The following is a 17,753-nucleotide window of genomic DNA, read 5'->3' on the forward strand; positions in this document are numbered from 1 at the left end:
GGGGCAGGACAGGCACGGGCAGAGCCGCCCGGTGACCCTGGGCCCTGCTGCCGTGCCGGTTCCCCCAGGACAGGGAACCGGGTCAGCTCAGCCCCTCAGGGCTGCTGCAGAGAAGGAGGCCCTGCCCAAGGGGAGAGCGAGGTACTCCGCACCCAGGTACCCCGAGTTCCAGACACCGTGAGGTGGGGCCTGGGAGCGCCCGCTCCGACGGCCAGCACTGCTCCCAGTCTGGGTCCAGCCTCCCCCCACCAGGCCAGGGAGGGCAGCGCGCCTGCCCCAGTCCACCCCCCCTGCAGCCTCAGGCCAGGCTCCTGCCCGGCTCTCCCCAATTTGCCTGTGAGAGAGAGAGGGCTGAAACGGGTGGGTGACATTTCATGAAATCTTTAATGAAATCAGGGCGGGGCACAAACGGGGCAAGGGTGTGGGGACAGGCGTGGGGTGGGGCACGGGCACCAGGCTGGGGGCAGGGCAGGGGGCTCTCCCGTCTTCCGCAGCGGCCTTCCCCCGTCGTCCCACTGAGGGGGAGGGGAGCGGGGAGGCAGAGCCATAAATATGTCCAGAATTTCCGAGAGGCTGGGGCTGGGGGGCAGGGCTCAGAGAGGGGGCAGGGGCAAGCCTGGACCGCCCTTGTCCGGGGGCCCCGGCTCCTTGGGTGGCCGGGGGGGCCCTGGGGGGTCCCCTGGCTTGCGGCCGTGTTTGCGGAAGTAGCGGTAGCGCTGGACGTAGGCCCGCACCAGGTTGCTCACCTTCACTGGGTTGATCTCCCCGCTCTTGCTGTGACAGATCTGGGGGGCAGGGGCAGCTGTGGTCACTGCCCCAGGACCCTCCCCACGGCCTGCACAGCTCAGCCTGAGGGGCTGCTTCCCCAGGGCCCAGGCTCCTCCGGACCAGCAGACACACTGCGACCCCCCCCCCCCGGCCCTGGCCTGCGCCCCACCTTGTGGACGGCCTTCCTCAGGATGTCCTTGTACTCGTCCTTGGTGATGTCCTTCTTCTGGTAGTACGGCTTGATGGCCAGCTTCACCTCCTCCACCGCCCGCTCCTGTGTGTGCAGCTTCTTCAGATACTGTGGAGGGAGGGGTAGCGCAGGCCAGGTGAGCCCCCCTCGGCTCTGCTGTCACCACGCACCCCCGCGCCGGGCCCCTCGGCAGACGGAAGCCACAGCCGCACCATCGGTGGTTCTGAGTCCGACAGGAACACGTGCAGCGGGGCAGCCTAACCCCGGCCTCGGTTTCTCCGGCCCAGCTGTGGCTCCCACGCGGGCGGAGGGCAGAGGGGAGCGGCGCGCGGCTACAAGCCCGGGGGAGGTGGCAGCCGCGCGGAGGCCCGGGCCACAACACCCTGGCTCTGACCGCTGGGGACACTTCCGCAGGGAGCGCTCAGGCCAGGGCCAATCAGGGAAGCTGTGACGGGTGAGGGCGCTGCACCGTGTGAGGAGAAGCCACGTTCCCAGGGGAAGGCCCCCTCCGTGGCCGCAGGTGTGGCATCCCCGCACCCACAGCCCACAGCGCCTGCCCCATCCTCACAAACGCAGCGGACAGCGCTCGCAGGCTGGCGTGTGGAACCAGGGCGAGCAGGCCTGGTCAGGCATGGGGGGCGATCCTGAGCCCGTTCCCGGGCCCCGGGGCTGGGTGAGCTGGGGAGAGGGCGCAAGAGGGCCCGTGACAGGACAAGAAGGCAGACCGACAAGCTGGCGAGCTCTGGAGGGACGCCCCCCAGGCGTGGTTCCTGCAGAGCCACAGCCAAAGAAAGGGGCTGTCCCCAACGCCCACCTCACAGGAGGCAACCTGGACAGGGTGGGGAGACCTGCTGGGCCCGCAGCACAGCACGCGCCGCACTGGGCAGCCAGCTCAGCCGGGCTCCCTGCAGTTCCTCCTGGGGCCCCCCACTTTCCCCCAGCTCACACCGAAACCCACACCCATCCCAGCCAGGGAGCGGCTTCCCAGAAAGAGCCGGGCACGCGAGCGTGGGCCGCGGCGGGCGGGCTGCAGTGTGTGCGGGGTACCTACACACATGCACACGCACAAGCGGCCCTGTCTGCGCTCACCTTGTCTGTGTCCCCACGCCCCTCGGAGCTGCTGCTGCCCTCTCTCTTATCACACGCAGCAGCCAGGCCAGTGGGGGTGGGGGGGGTAGAACCGCAGCCCCCCAGTGGGAGGCCGCCAGGAAGCAGGTAGCTGGAAGGGCCAGGGGGCAGACCCAGAGAGGCGGGCACAGGTGCTGGGGTCACCCCCAGGGTTGAGGGTGGCTTCCGGTGGCTGAGGATCTGTGGAAGAGTGTGGGGGGAGGGACGATGAGCAGAGGGAAGGTGGAGAGAAGAGGGACGTGCACCCCAGCCGCCCCAACATCCCCCGTCCCTGGGCCACGCCCCCGCCTTGTGGCCAGAGGCCCTCCCCACGTGAGCCCACCTGGTTGGTGGCCTGGATCAGCTCCTGGGCCTTGGCTCGGCTGGCCAGGTTGGCTTCCTCCATCTTGAAGAGAAGTGCAGTCACTGCAGGAGGCGGGAGGCGACAGGAGATGGTGAACCCCCCCACCTGCTGCCCCACTCCCACTGGAGACGAGGGCCACTGCCCTCCCAATGTCCCTGGCGCTTACCGGCCCTGCGGGGGTCGAGGTGGTGCAGATTAGCTCCCGACCCCCCCGGTCCAGCAGAGCCGCTGCAGTGCCCCACACAGCCTGTCCTGGCCCCCAGCCCTCGAGGCCCGTCCCCCCTCTCCAGCCAGCACTGGCCATGCCCCCCAACACGAGGAGCCTTCAGCCACCACACCACCTGCCATGGGCCCCCAGGGACACTCACAGGCCAGGACGCCACTGGTGGTGCAGTCCACACCAGCCGGCAGGTTCCAGGGCAGGGGCGGGGGCAGCGTGGGCAGCTGGGAGACGCGGGCGGCCGGCCCATCCTCCGCCCCCGAGTCACCAGCCGTGGACCCTGCACTGGGCGCCGTGCTCGGGGCGGCCGCGGCGGTGCTGGTGGCCGTGGTGGTGGCCGGCTGCTGCTCTTCCTCCTCTTCCTCCTCCTCCTCCTCCTCTTCCTCCTCCTCCTCCTCCTCCGCCCCGCCTCTGCCTCCAGCCTCCTCGGCGGCCTCCTCGGGCAGGAAGGACACCTCGGGGGTCTTGCAGCTGCTGTCCACGGTCTGAGAATCTGGAGTGAGGGCAGGGGGTGGAGGCGCTGCCTTGGGGGGTGGGGTGCTGGGGGCCTTGGACGCCCGCTCCTCCCCCGACCAGGAGGTCTCCTCGGCACCCTTGGCTCCTGCGGCCTGGCTACAGCTGTCTGCCTTGGACTTCTTCAGGGACACGGGGCCTCCGCCACCGCCCCCACTGCGGACCTTCTTCCTGGTCTTGGATGGCTTGGTCTTTCCCTTGGTCCCCTTGGCTTTCTTGGCCCCAGCCTTGGCCTTGACCTTGGTCTTTTTGGGCTTGGTGCTGCCCGGAGCGACTTTGGCCACCTCAGCGGGGGCCCGCTCGTCGGGCTTCAGGAAGGGAGAGCGGCTCTCCCGGTCGCGGCTGAACTTGACACCGATGGAGCCCAGGCCGGCAGACGCGGCATCCTTGGCCGGGGTGGTGCTGCTGACGCCTTCCCGGATCAGCACCGCCACCTTGGACTGCAGCTTCACCTTCCGCGAGGAGCAGGACGATGACGACGACGAGGAGCCTGAGCTGCTGCTGGCCGGGGGCTTTGGCGGGGGCCCAGAGGAAGGGGCCGACTCCTTGGGAGGCCTGGTCTTCTTGGACGACCTGTCCCGGTCCCGGTCCCCCCCGTCCAGAGCCTTCCGGCGAGCCCCCTTCTCTCTGGAGGACGAGGCGCTGGCCCCGGAGCGGCGCCGGTCCTTCTCGCTGCTCTTGCCAGCCCGCTCGTCGCCACTCAGGCCCTCCGAGTCATACAGGACCTCGCGCTTGGGGGAGGAGGCGGGGGCCGGGGAAGGCCCTCGGGGCTCGGCCTTGTCCAGCCGGCCCACCGTGATGGTCCGCTTGATGGCGAAAAGGTCATGGTCGGTGAGGTCCTGGATGGAGGGCGGCACGGCCCCGCGCCGGCGGCTGCCCCGCTCGCCCGCCGCCGAGCTGGAGCCCGAGGCCTGCTGCGCCGCGCCAGGGCCCTTCTCGCTCCCGTCCCCGGGCCGCTTCTCGCTCCGGGACCGCGACCGCTTCTTCTTCTTCTTGCTGCCGCCATCCCGGTGCTTGCCGCGGTGCCGCTCGCGCCGCGAGGACGAGGACGAGGACGTGGCCGGGGGCGGGGAGGCAGAGCGCCGCCGCCGCCGCCGCTTCTCCCGAGACCGCGACCTGCGGCTGCTCCCGCGGCGGCGCTCGGTGCTGCGCGAGCGGCGGCGGGTGGAGCGCGAGCGGGAGCGGCGGCGGGCGGACGAGGCGTGGGAGCTGGGCTTGTGGTCTCGGGAGCGGTGCTTCTTGGAGTCCCAGGGGGAAGCCGGGGCGGGCGGGGCGGGCGGGGCGCCTGAGGACGACGAGGTGGCCTCCTTGGTCTCGCCCCCGCTCCGCTTCCGCTCCCGTCTGGATTTCTTGCGTGTGGGCGGGCCCGTGGAGGCGGCGGCGGTGGCCGTGGCCATGGCCGGGGAGGGCGAGCGCTGGCGGTACCGCTCCCGGCGCTGTGTCAGGATCTTGCGGCGCAGGTCCAGGCCGCCCCAGCGGGAGTCAGCGGCCGGCGGTGCGGGGGCCGGCTCTCCTAGGTCCACCTGCAGCGCCCCTTCACCGTCCGATTCCGCGTGCAGCGACAAGAAGTCGTCCCCCTCGGGCGCCCGCGGGGCAGGAGGCTGCGGCAGAGGCGCGGCCACAGGGGTGGCGGAGGAGGCGGGGGCTGCCCGGGCAGCTCGGCCGCTGGCCCGAAAGAGGGTAAGCGCCACCCTGGGCTCGTCCTCCGGCTGCACAATCTCTCCCTCCTCAATCTCCGAGTCGGCAGGCGGTAGCAGCGGCGGCGGCAGCACGGCTCCCCCGGCAGTCACCACCTCCACGGAGACCTTGCCTTCCCGACACGCCTCCGCCTCAGTCCCCACCACGAAGACGCGCCTGCGAGTGGCGCCCTCGGCCCGCGTGGAGTCCGCCTGGGGCGGTGTTCCAGGGGTTGGAGCCGGCTGTGGGGGCTGCGGGTCCGGGCCGGGACTCTCGTCCCCGGGGAAGTCCTGGCTCAGGCTGTTGTCATCGTAGATGCCCGCCAGGGTCTCCGAGATGCGACTGATACTCTGTGACAGGCCTTCCTCCTCCTCCTCCTCCTCTTCTTCCTCCTCCTCCTCTTCCTCTTCCTCCTCCTCCTCCTCCGGTGAGGGGGTCCCCGCTGATGAGCTGGGGTTGGAACCAGTGGGCTCGAAGGGGTCGTACTTCTGCTCCGGAGCCGGTGGTGGGGAGTAGGCCTCATCAGTGGGGTGGAAGGGGTCATAGATGTCGAAGCGGGGGGCCGGGGGGCCTGGGGGGGCCGGGGGTGGCGGTGGAGGAGGAGGAGAAGGGGAGGAGGAGGAGGGCGAAGGGGAGGGTGAGGAGGATGCAGAGGAGGGGGCGGGGGGCGGGGCGGGGCCCCCGTCTCCTGTGCCGAAGGTGAGGAGGTGGCGGGCACAGGCGGGCCGGGAAGAGTGAGACTGTGGAGAGACTGCAAAGGAACAAGTGAGGCGGCGGGGGACGCACGCGCCTCCCTGCAGGTCAGGTTCACACCTGCCCCCACCCGCGCCAACAGCCCGCTGTCTCCGCTGCCCAGTGCCTCACACAGGCCGAGCCACACGGCGCCCAGGCGGTGCCCCAAGGCCCAGCACTGCAGGACAGAGCAGACAGGCCCTGAGTCCCCGCGGCCCCTGCGCTCCTGTACCCTCAGGGCTGCGCTGGCCTGGCCCCAGCCACGTACACAGACACGCCGAGGACTGACCGACGGCAGGCTGGTAGGACAGCAGAGAGGCCGGGGCAGTGGCCAGGAGGCAGAGCTGGGACGGCCAGCCGAGTCCTCGCGCTCAGCTCCACACGCTGCCGGAGACCCGCCCCCACAGCCGACATCTGCCCAGGACTGAGCTGCACCGTGGACGACAGGCAGGGCCAGCCTCCCCAGTGACAGACACTCCGGAACTTTCGTGGGCACCCGAGAGTCCCCCCGAGTCTCCCAGGCACCACACCTCCTCTGTGGGCCTGGCACAGAGCAGTGTGCAAGCCACACTCTCCAACAGCCCCAGCGCGGCGCTCGGTGCCGGCAGGCGCCTTCCTCTCCTCTCTACCTCGCCCCCAGATGCGTGCGTCCACCCAGCAGCAAAGTCCTCAGGAGTCCCAGGGGTCTGCAGCCTGTGCTGTTAATGCAAATCCCAGGCCGGCGCTGTGGCGCAGCGGGTTAACACCCTGGCCTGAAGCACCAGCATCCCACATGGGCGCCGGTTCCAGTCCCGGCTGCTCCACTTCCAATCCAGCTCTCTGCTGTGGCCTGGGAAAGCAGTGGAAGATGGCCCAGGTCCTTGGGCCCCTGCACCCGCGTGGGAGACCCGGGAGAAACTCCTGGCTCCTGGCTTCGGATGGGCGCAGTTCGGGCCATTGCAGCCAACTGGGGAGTGAACCATCGGATGGAAGACCTCTCTCTCTCTCTCCACCTCTCTTCTGTGTAACTTTCAAATAAATAAATAAATAAATCTTAAAAACAGAAAAACCCCGCAAACCCCAGTGGTGGGTGCTACAGTGCAGCGGGCCCCACTGCCACTTGAGAGGCCTGCATTCCGTGCCCGAGCACCAGTTCAGGTCCCAGCTACTCCCCTTCCACCCCCGCTCCCTGCTAATGCGCCTGCGAGGCAGCGGAGGACGGCTCTAGGGCTCGAGGTCCTGCACCCACAGGGAGCCCTGGCCAGGGTTCCTAAGTCCTGGCTGCTGCGCACATGTGGCATGACCCACCAGCTAGAAGACGTCTCTCTCTTTCTGACTTTGAAGTGAATAAATAAATAAACCTTAAACAAGAAACGAACAATAACACCAGAAAGGCCGACGCCAGGGCCCCGTCGGGACCTGCTGAATCACAAGCCCTGGAGCAGGTCCAGCCTCTGCCGAGCAACAAGGGGTTCAGATAGAGCGTGCGCCCGAGACCACCACGGCCCTCACGTGCGCGTGCACGGGAGCCCGAGACCACCGCGGCCCGCGCGTGCGCGTTCACGGCAGCCCGAGACCACCACGGCCCTCGCGTGCACGTGCACGGCAGCCCGAAACCACCGCGGCCCTCGTGTGTACGTGCACGGCAGCCCGAGACCACCACGGCCCTCGCGTGCGCGTGCACGGGAGCCCGAGACCACCGCGGCCCTCACGTGCGCGTGCACGGGAGCCCGAGACCACCGCGGCCCTCGCGTGTGCGTGCACGGCAGCCCGAGACCACCACGGCCCTCGCGTGCACGTGCACGGCAGCCTGAGACCACCACGGCCCTCGCGTGTACGTGCACGGCAGCCCGAGACCACCGCGGCCCTCGCGTGCGCGTGCAGGGGAGCCCGAGACCACCGCGGCCCTCATGTGCACGTGCACAGGAGCCAGGGACTGCGGCCATCACGTGCGCGTGCACGGGGAGCCCGAGACCAGCGCGGCCCTCACGTGCGCATGCACGGGGAGCCCGAGACCACCGCGGCCCTCGCGTGCGCGTGCACGGGGAGCCTGGGCCTGAGACCACCGCCATCAAGTGCGCCCGGTCAAGCACCACAGGGCCGGGCAGCCTCCTGCAGGGACAGTGCACGGAGCAGAAATCCGAAGTGTGGCTCACACAGCCTGTGGCCCGAGGCCCAGCCCACCGCACGGCAACCAGCTGGCTGCACGACCCGGGCAATGATGCCCTCCTGCACAGTGCTGGCCCTGGAGGCCGGGCACACGAACACGCCCACCCCAGAGGACAGGGTCCCGGCACAGGACGAGCACGGAGTGCCGCCCGCCCACCCTCTGCTCCTCCATGGCCCCATCCCTCTCTCTGCACACCTGCGTGGACACACAGCGTCCTGCCCGCCAGCACAGCACTCCGCGACAGATCCCCGCAAGATTACTACCCCCACTGCCCCACGCGGCTCCACACCACCTGCCCGGCTCCGCCCCGGCCCCACATACCCGTTTTGCCCGTCCTCCAGGCCCTGAGACGGGGCAGCAGGCTGGGCACGGGCAGTGGGACGGGGTCCCTGTCCCCAATCCGGACCTCGGCCACCAGCTCCAGCATGTCCTCGCTTCTGCAAGGGGGAAGGGCGGGGTGAGCGGCCAGAGCGCTCCGGCTCCCACGCCAGGGCCCCTCCCGCTGCAGCTGCCGCGCTACTCACTCGCCGGGCCGCAGGTCCAGGCCGCTGGGGACCCAGGTGTCCGGGGGGTCCAGGACGCTCACCAGCCCCATGAGGAGGCTGTCCGCGGCCACGTCCAGCACCTGCAACAGGCCGGGACCCCTCACTGCACTGCACACGTCAGGACGCACCAGGCCCACTCCCGGTCGCTGCCCTCTCAGACCGGGTACCAGGCCCCCAGACGCCCTAACGCCGCCCCACGCGGCAGCCCAGACCTATAGGTCTGAGCCCCCTGCCTCGAAGGCCCCGCCCCTCTCCCTACTCACAGTAGCTGTGTCGGTGCCCCCCGACTCCTGGGGGTGGGGCTCCGACCGTGGGCTCCGGCAGCGCCTCCATCGAAGGCCATGGCAGCGGGAGCCATCTGGAGAGAGATGTGCGTGGGGGCTGTAGCCGGGGCCAGACAGGGAGCCCTCGTGGGGGCGCGGCCAGGAGCAGCTCTGGAGCTCCTGCCTGCTGGCCCCGCCTCCCTGCAGAGCCTTCCGGCCTCCTCCCGCCCGGGTCCCGGAGGCCACTCCCACAGCCACTTCTCCCCCACCTGCCTCCCACCTGCCCCCGGGGCAGTCCTGGCCGCTCAGCCCTGCCCTCGGGCCTCCCCCGCCTCCCTGCGCAGGGGCCAGGGGCCGGTCTCTGTGCTGCGGACTTGCTGATCCTGCGCCTCCCAGCCTTCCCGACACCGGAGGGCTCAGAGAGGGGGTCGTCCCCCGGCCCCCTGCCCTTCAGCGCTCAGGTGCTGAAACCCCCCTCCCTCCCGCCCCGGGACTGCAGGCCCTGGAGGCAGCCGCCCGCCCAAGCCAGCACGAAGGAGCCCTGAAACAGCTTCACCGGAGGAAGGGTGAGAAGAACGGGCGAGGGGGGCCCGGGGCCACCGTACCTTTGTCGCTGGGCAGATCCCCCTGCAGGGAGCTCCCCACAGCCTGCTGAACGGCCCGCTGCGAGAAAGCGGAGAGGTCGGGGCTCAGCGGGCTCCGGGGACAGCACCCCGACGCCCCCCCGCCAGACCCCTGTTCGCTCGCCCAGGAGCCAGGGCCTCCCAGCCCACTCTCCCGCTAGGGGCCCCGAGGCAGGGCCTCCCAGCCACTCTCCCTCCACTCCAGGGGTCTGGCAGCCTCACCAGGATAAAGGCAGAAGGAGAAAGCGTGGGGTCCCTGTCTGGCGGACCCTCGCCCCGATCCTCGCCCGACTCTTCCGTCTTCCCTCGAGACTCATCCTCTTCCTCCATGGTCACCTGCTGGGGGAGGGGCTGACTTGGGGAGCAGCCCCGGGTGCAGGAGGGGGGGCCGACGGAAGACACCAGGGCCCTCATCTCCCCACCTTCCCTCCTCCGCTTACAAAAAGAGAACAGTCCTCATCTCCGTCTGCCCGCGATGGACGCCACAGAGCAGTGCCCTCTGGGCTTTGGCTGTGACCTCTGTCGAGGGGCGGCCTCCCTACTCCCCGGTCCCCACGGCTCCCCCACAACCAAGCCCAGCGTCAGGACCTCGCACTAGACAGAATCAGAGATCTGTTTCCGCGCCATGACTTCAGAGCACGGTGCACGGTCCCACCAACCCCTTCCCCACGCCGAGCTGCGTGCCAGTGCCCGGGGCAGCCAGTGTCACCCACCACAGCTTCCCGGAGCATCGCTCGTCCTCCCACACGTACGACGGGCCACGCGAGGCCGGTCTGCAAAAGCCTCGTGCCAGTTCCCAAACAAAAATGCTTAGCGTCCGATACGCATGCTGTCTCCCAGGACCCCAGGGCAGGGGCACTGCCATCAGCCTCCCGTCCCAGGGAGGCACTGCCGAAGCCCTCCCGCCGCCCGGAGACGCTCAGCTCTGGCTGCCCGGTCAGGCGGCTAGAAGAGCAGGGCTTCGGCAGCCAGGGACTACCCCACCCCGAGCTTCCCTGCGCCTGTCTGCTCTCAAACCCCTGACCCTCAACTCCGCGTCCTTACCTGAAAGTGGGCAAACAGAAGACCGGGCTCATGGCACAGCCGTCGGAACAGAACGAGGCTGCCTTACGTCCCACACCCGGCACATCCCAAGGGCTCAGTACCAGGAGCGCTAGTCGCACCGTTAGCCCTGCAGCCCAGGCTCCTCCTACGCCGTCTCCTCTCCTGCCCACCTGTGCACGCCTGCGCCCCACCTCCAGATTTTTCCACCTGTGCCGTGGCTCCCACCTCAGCCTCCCTCCCTGCTCTTGGGAACCTGCAGCCACTTCCCTAACGCCCTGAGACTCCTACACACCCCAGCCTCTCACCAGCACTCAATACTGTGGGGCGCAGGCCCCCCGCACAGCTCCCAGCCCCGGCCCTGCTGGCCAGCACTTCCCGGGAGGCACACACCACCCACGACAGCGACTGTCACCCATCAGAGGCTCAATCGAGACCTGCGGGGGACAGAGCTGGCGAGCCCAGACCCTCTGTGGACGACTGAGCTGGTGAGCCCAGACCCTCTGCAGGGGACCGAGCTGCAGGGCCAGACCCTCTGCGGGGGACACAGATGCTCCTTTGCTCACTGAGAGGCCCCTGGACTTTGCAGGTGCACCCCTGGCTCCTCAGATCTTGGGACAGAGCAAGGCTGCGGCCACTGCTGGTCCCTCCAGGTCAAGGGTTTTCAGACTAGAGTCGGACAGCTGTTCGCTGCTTCCAAAACAGCTTGTTACAAAAAGGACATAAAACATAACAGAAAACTGTCCACAGCACCCCAAGTAGCAAGTGCAAATATCAATTCCCGGGCCCCGGAGTATCTAAACACCCGTCAGTATATACTTTGTCTCAATGGAAAACCTACTTCTCCCTGCAGCCCAAGGCTGAAAGACTTCGCAAAGCGATGCGCCAGGAGCGTGTAGACGGCCCCCCAGCCCCTCCCAGGCCACTGTGGACTACCGCTCTCTCCCTACCGCCCCAGGGAAATGCAAAATCTGTAAGCATTTTTCGTTTCGTGGGAATACTTTCCGAAGGGCAAGTGTGTCTGCAGCGGGCCGAATTTCCAGCACGCTCGTTGGAATTTTTCTCCACACGTTCATCTGTCCCCAAAACGCATTCGAGTCTTTCCCAGGCACAGCCTGCACGCTTGCAGTCACATCAAAGCCACCGAGCGCATTCCAGGTCCTTCCAGCCACCCCCGACCTCCCGTCACCCGGATCAGACACTCCACGCCTCCAGGACATCTCAGGACTGGCCTCGCTTCCCGGCTCGGCGCATCCCAGCCCGCTGTGTGCCCCTCGAACGCTTCCTAGCCCTTCCGTAATTCTCCCAGGCCCGATAAATGCCCCCCCTACCCGACCCGTGTACCCACCAGCCGCATCCTCAGGCCAGCCGGTGTAGACACTTGCCAGCCCCGAGAGACATACCCTGGGCGCTCTAGACGGCTCTGCAGACCTGCTCCATCCCCGGGACACGGCTCAAGCTCCCAAGATGGCCCCAAAACCCTCTGAACAGACCCCAGCCTCCGGCCGGCCCCTAAGAAGCATCCACAGCCCCCGCAGCCGCGACCCAGGCCGGCTGCACGAGGCAGGGCAGCCCCCGGGCTCAGGCCAGGTGCCGGGACCGACCCCAGCGCTCCCGGGCGCTCCGTCGACGCCCCCCGGCGCCCACGGACGCGTCCCGGGGCCCTCCGCAGGCCCCTCCGTTCGGCGCCAGGCTGCGCCGCTACTGCCGGGCCCGAGGCCGCCCCGCTAAGCCCTCCGGGCCCCGTGGCGTGCGAGGAGGACCCCGGGACAACCAGCGACCCGACTCCGCCCCGCCCACCCCAATAGGCCCGAGCCCCGCGGCCCGGACCGCCGCCGCCATCTTACCCCGCCGCTCGGGCTGCGGCTCCGGCCCCGGCGCGGGGCGGGGCGGGCTGGGGCGGGGCTCGCGTGCCGAGGAGGAGGGAGGCGGAGTTAAAGAGCCGCCGAGCTTGCCGGGATTGCAAGTACCGAGCACGGCGCCGTGAAGGCTGGCGGGAAGGCGCTCGGACTCGGTTTCCCAGAAGTCCAGGGGACAGGTGGGGCGGGGCACGCGCGCCGCACGCCGGGAGGCGTAGTCCGCGCACCGCCTCCGTCGCGCGGGGCCAGCAAGGAGGTGAGAGGTGAAGTGGGCGGGGCTGCAGGAGCCCGCGGGGAGGCCCCACAGTGCCCTGCGTGCGCGCGGAAAGGGCGGCGGAACAGGAAGTGACGTAAAGGGACGCGCATGGGAACGGATACGGGGAATTGTAGTTCTGCGGCGGGAGGACTGGGTGGGTACCGTCCCGCCCACATCCTGGGGACTCTCGGGCTCAGATTCCCTCTATATTTAGGACCCTACAGCCTCTCCCTTCAGGACGCGGAAGTCCCAGGAGTCCGTGCGTTACAGCCTCCTCCCTCGGACTGAGGGGTCTGCGTGTTCTCCCTCAGGCTTCGGGAGCCTCCTCCCTCCATTCCTGGTCTGTGCCCTGGGATCCAGAATTCTGAGTCGCCAAGCTCTCCAACCCCAGACCCAGGATCCAGTCCTCCAGCTCCGTCACTACCGGCACCTCCTGCGCAGTGCCCCGGGGGCCCGAGTCTGCAGCCCCCATTCCTTCCTGGGGCCCGAGGTCCCTCCTGACCCGGGCGTCCCGACTTGGGAGAGCTGGTTCATGGATTAGGAATGCAGTGATCTCACGGCCCCGCCCGTTCAACCCGCCGTCCCCTTCCAGGGCCCCAGCTCTCCTTCCAGCCGGCCTTCCGCTGGGCCGGGTCCCTTAGCAGGCGGAGCCCGCACGCCCGGGCCGAGAGCTGGGCTGGGCTCCCAGGGCGGGGGTGGAGCCACTTCCTCCGGACCCGCTTTTTCCTCGGAGAGCCCTATATACGGACGCGCCCGAGTCGGCGAGCGCCGCCCACCAGAATAAGGCCCGGAGCGGCTCGCTCCCCGGGCTCCCTCATTTGCATAGCTCCTCCCCGAACGAACTTCCCGCCCCGGCAGTCTAAAGAATGTGCTGATTTGCATGTCCCCGCCCACACGCGGCCGGCCTGCTGAGAGCGCGTGGCGCAGCTCCTTCATAAGCATATCCCCGCCCCTTTCGGAATTCCCCTGCCTTATTAGCATAGCTCCTCCTTCCCCGGGGCCCTGCCTCCTCCTTAAGTGTCCTGAGCCGCGAACCCTTCGGGGGCAGAGCTCATGACTATGCAGTCCCCTCATTAGCGTATCCCGCCCCCCCCCCGGGTCCCGCCCGGCTCCCCCCTGCGGGCGGTAGCGGCGGCGGCGGCAGCGGTGGCGACATGAGCAGCGGGGCGGCGTCCGAGACAGGGCGGGGGCGGCCCCGGGGCGGGGGGCCGGGGCCCGGGGACCCCCCGCCCAGCGAGACACACAAGCTGGTGGTCGTGGGCGGCGGCGGCGTGGGCAAGAGCGCACTGACCATCCAGTTTATCCAGGTAGTGGGCCCTCACGCGGGAGGGGGTCCCCGGCACCCCGCTCGGAGCCTTTTAGGGATTCCCCAAGACCCTGTTTTTCCCCCTTGGCGCGTGGCCGAGACCCTCCTGTGTGGCTCTCGGATCTGAAAAGAGCCACTCAGGTTGTGACTTGAAACTCCCCGAGGTGCCCCAGCCCCTGGTCCATCACAACCTGAGACCCGCCAGCCCTCCCCCCAATACCTGCGACCCCCGCTTCCCTGCTGACCTGGACCAGGGCGCCTCCTGGAAGCCCACTAGATACATAAGCCGTCCTCCGTCCTCCGGGGGACCCCTGACCTCCACCTGGAGCCCTGTCACACACTGCCCCCCAGATCTCAGACCCCAGTTCCCCCTCCGGGCCACCCAGAAGCTCAGTGGGAGGACTCCTGGGCCCAGCCCCTTGGCTCCCCCAGTCTGGGTTCTTAGCCACTTCAGCAACCTCCCCCAGAATCTGGACCTGATGCCCAGACCCTGGCCCCCCAGGCTCGGCTGGGACCATCTAGGGTGCCAAAGGCCAGATTTTAAAAAGATCCCTGCCCCTAGGCCATTCTAGAAATCTGTAAGACCCCAAGTCCTGCTCCAGTCCCATCCCCAAGGAAAACCAACCCCTCCTGCCTCTGGGGTTTTCCAACTCCCTCAGCTGCTCCCAGAAACCCTGGAGAGCCCCAAGTCACCTCCAGGGAAGAAGCCCCCAGAAATGCGCACTCCTTGGGGGTTTCTCTGATCTCATAAATGCATATCAGGACGCCCACGTGCCCCCAGTTCCCAGGGCTGGGCCCCGGTTCTGACCCAGCGTCACCTGAAGCACTCAAAAGATGCACCCCGCATCCCCCCGAGACCACAGCCCCCAGGCCTTCTCCCCGCTCCGTTCCTCCATGACTAGAGCCCTCAGCAAGCACCCCCCCCCCACCAGCCTCAGACCCCTGCCCCGGCCCCCAAGTCACCCCTTCTCTTCTAAAAACTCACCCCTTCCCAGAAAACCTCCTCCTTCCCAAGTGAAACCCTCCCACCCAAGAAATCCCAGGAAAGTGCCTGCCCCTGAGATCCTGTGCCCCAGACCCCCTCTAGAGACCCCAGCAAGCGCTTGATGGCGAGCCCTGCCGGTGGAGAGAAAGGCCAGAGCCCTGGGCCCCTCGCACCCAGGAGCAGCCCCAGAGCTGGCCGAGGGCCTGGCTGGAGGCGGGCGGGACCCAGGCAGGAAGGGAGAAGCTGGGCCTGAGGGTGGGGCGGCTGCTCTGGAGTCCGATTGGAACCCGGACCCTCCCCTGGGAGGAGCTGGAGGCTGCCTAAGCAGGAGTGGGGGAAGGGAGGAGGAAGAAGAGGGAGGAGGAGGAGGAGGAAGGGGAAGAGACAGGCAGATAGGCGGACAGTGGCTCCCAGTAACTGATGGCTTACTGCGGGCCGGGCGGTGGGTTCAGCGTTTAACGGGGATTTGCCCTAATCTCCAACGAACTGGTTGGATGCACTGCTTTTCTCATCCTGATTTTCAAGCAAGGAAACGGGCTCAGAGAGGGGGAGTCCTGTGTTCAGTGTCCACAGCCAGAAAGTGATGGCCACATGGGCGGTGTGCGCTTTATACCTGAAAGAAAGGGCCGGGAGCAACTCGGAAGGGGACAGAGGCCCAGGGAGGAGCAGGATAGAGACCCAGGGAGAGGGGAAAGGATAGAGACCCAGGGAGAGAGGATAGAGACTCAGGGAGAGAGGATAGAGACCCAGAGAGAGAGGATAGAGACCCAGAGAGAGAGGACAGAGACCCAGAGAGAGAGGGCAGAGACCCAGAGAGAGAGGACAGAGGCCCAGAGAGAGAGGGGACAGAGACCCAGAGAGAGAGGACAGAGGCCCAGAGAGAGAGAGGACAGAGACCCAGAGAGAGGGGACAGAGACCCAGAGAGAGAGGACAGAGGCCCAGGGAGGGAGGGGGCAGAGACCCAGGGAGAGGGGAGTACAGAGACCCAGAGAGAGATGGGGGACAGAGACCAAGAGAGGGGACAGAGACCCAGAGAGAGAAGGACAGAGACCCGGAGAGACAGGGGCAGAGACCGGGGGGGGGGGCCTGCAGTCACTGTCCTGCCCCACCCCTCCAGTCCTACTTCGTGTCCGACTACGACCCCACCATCGAGGACTCCTACACGAAGATCTGCACCGTGGATGGCATCCCGGCCCGGCTGGACAGTGAGCACCTGAGAGTCGGGGCGGTGGCGGGTGTGTGGGACAGGTTTGCTGGGGCTGTTTGTGGAGAGCTGGGGTGGGGCGGCTTTTCCCCATGGGATCCCCTCTCCCTGTCTCCACAGTCCTGGACACGGCGGGCCAGGAGGAGTTCGGGGCCATGCGGGAGCAGTACATGCGTGCGGGCCACGGCTTCCTGCTGGTGTTTGCCATTAACGACCGGCAGAGGTGAGGGGTGGGGGCTGCCGGGGTGGGCCAGGGCGGGCACGAGGGCCAAGCCGCCGCCGGCAGAACCTCACGCCTGCCCGGCTTCCTTGCAGCTTCAACGAGGTGGACAAGCTCTTCACGCAGGTCCTCCGGGTGAAGGACCGCGACGACTTCCCGGTCGTGCTGGTCGGCAACAAGGCGGATCTGGAGTCGCAGCGCCAGGTGTGGACCCCTCCCCTGCCACACACCTTCCTGTTCACCTCTGGCCCCTGTACCCCGCCCCCCCCGCACTGCCACACTACTCACCTGGACGGGTCACCCCAAGTGCTGGCGTCAGGAGTCTCCAGAGAGGTGGCTGCAGGCAACCAAGGGCACCCACACACCACCAGCAGCCCTGACTCTGCCCCTCCCCCATCCTGGGGGCAGTGCGGCTGCCTGCCCCCTCCCACTGCAGCGGGACCCCCGACCCCTCCCCGCAGGTCCCCCGATCTGATGCATCAGCCTTCAGCGCCGCCCACCACGTGGCCTACTTTGAGGCTTCTGCCAAACTGCGCCTGAACGTGGACGAAGCCTTCGAGCAGCTGGTGCGGGCCGTCCGGTGAGCCGCGTCCCCTTCCCGCCATCCTGGTCCCCCGCCGGCCCCTGCAGTCCTCACTCACCATGTCCCCGTCCCCCCAGGAAATACCAGGAACAGGAGCTGCCTCCCAGCCCGCCCAGCGCCCCGAGGAAGAAGGACAGGGGCTGCCCCTGTGTCCTCCTGTAGCCCCGGGACAGCCGCAGCCGGCACAAAGCCTGCGGGACCAGCTGCCTTGCACCTCGCTGTGCGACCTGGGCTCTCGCCGAGCCCGCGCTGCCCTGTCTGGGTCTCCCAGGCCACACCACCCCAGCCCTGCCTCTGTGGCCTCTCCCAGGCCATCACCACTGTGTGCCTTCAGCCGTCGCCTCCACAGCCCCCCCCCCCAAGCCTCTGGTGGGGGACTCACTGCTGTATATATCTCCCTTCCCCCCGAAAAATAAACGGCCCTGCGATGTCAGGAGGTGCTTTCTACGAAGGGAAGGGGCCCTGGGGGACGTGGGCAAATCCAAGCTCAGAAGCCCCCCTCCCTCGACAGCCACCCTGAGATCGTTCTAGAAATCCTTGCTTGGGTAGGGACCAGGGACTCCCTCTTCCCCTTCAACAGGACACATCCTAGTGGGCGTCTCGTTGAGATGAAGCGTCAGGCCTGAAGATAGTCTTTGTTCTGGAAAATTCTCGAACTGCACTGTTCATTAGGGTAGCTAGGAGCCGTCTACTGCTATTTAAGAGCAAATTAAACCAAAACCTCAGTGCCCCGGCCATACCAGCAGGATTTCAGGAGCTTCGTGGCTGCACATGGCTAGTGGCTGTCCTTCTGGGCAGGGCAAGTATACAGCATCCCTGCCACAGTAGAAAGGCTGACCGTGGTCAGTGTTCTAGAAGGTTCCAGAACCTTGGAGCCAGGCAGCAACTGCCACAACCCCTGCCCCCCCCCCCCATATATACTGAGAGAGAGGCTGTTTGGCTGGAGGAAGGAGAGACAAATGGGCAGAACAGTGTCCAAGCAGCTGTCTGGCATGTTCGTAGTTCCAGAAAGTTCCCAGTGGGGCTGGGACATCTGGTGTGGACACCCTGTCTGAGCCTTTCTCCTGAAACCGACCAAGAGGGAAGGGGGTGTCTTAAAGGGTGTACTGAGCAAGCAGAAAATACAATTTCATTCCGGAAACCCAGT

General features: G+C 67.6%; 2 protein-coding genes across 7 annotated transcripts; one reads left to right on the top strand and one right to left on the bottom strand.

The window, feature by feature from the left end:
- Positions 1-365: 365 nt before the first annotated feature.
- SCAF1 (SR-related CTD associated factor 1) lies at positions 366-12,177 on the bottom strand. 6 transcript variants are annotated; one of them, XM_051840657.3, is made up of 11 exons: positions 12,040-12,177; positions 9,374-9,487; positions 9,134-9,191; positions 8,529-8,623; positions 8,245-8,345; positions 8,042-8,157; positions 2,798-5,590; positions 2,409-2,491; positions 2,048-2,266; positions 938-1,066; positions 366-785 (listed from the first exon to the last, which is right to left on the bottom strand). In XM_051840657.3, the coding sequence occupies exons 2-11, from the start codon at positions 9,479-9,481 to the stop codon at positions 594-596; spliced, it is 3,894 nt and encodes a 1,297-aa protein (XP_051696617.3). In that variant the 5' UTR covers positions 9,482-9,487; positions 12,040-12,177; the 3' UTR covers positions 366-593. The 6 variants fall into 6 exon arrangements, with proteins under 6 accessions (XP_051696617.3, XP_051696620.3, XP_051696614.3 ...); XM_051840660.3 differs by having other exon boundaries at positions 9,374-9,490; positions 12,040-12,159; XM_051840654.3 differs by lacking the exon at positions 12,040-12,177 and adding an exon at positions 11,541-12,017 and having other exon boundaries at positions 9,374-9,490.
- Positions 12,178-13,411: 1,234 nt separating this feature from the next.
- Positions 13,412-17,039, top strand: RRAS (RAS related). Its single transcript, XM_051840670.3, has 6 exons — positions 13,412-13,614; positions 15,717-15,804; positions 15,924-16,026; positions 16,119-16,227; positions 16,485-16,603; positions 16,684-17,039. Exons 1-6 carry the CDS (start codon positions 13,462-13,464, stop codon positions 16,766-16,768), a joined length of 657 nt encoding a protein of 218 aa, XP_051696630.1. The 5' UTR covers positions 13,412-13,461; the 3' UTR covers positions 16,769-17,039.
- Positions 17,040-17,753: the final 714 nt, after the last annotated feature.

This window comes from Oryctolagus cuniculus, chromosome 18 (genome assembly GCF_051225735.1).
Source record: "Oryctolagus cuniculus isolate XC-2025 breed Fujian yellow rabbit chromosome 18, ASM5122573v1, whole genome shotgun sequence".
In the NCBI taxonomy this organism is placed as follows: domain Eukaryota; kingdom Metazoa; phylum Chordata; class Mammalia; order Lagomorpha; family Leporidae; genus Oryctolagus; species Oryctolagus cuniculus.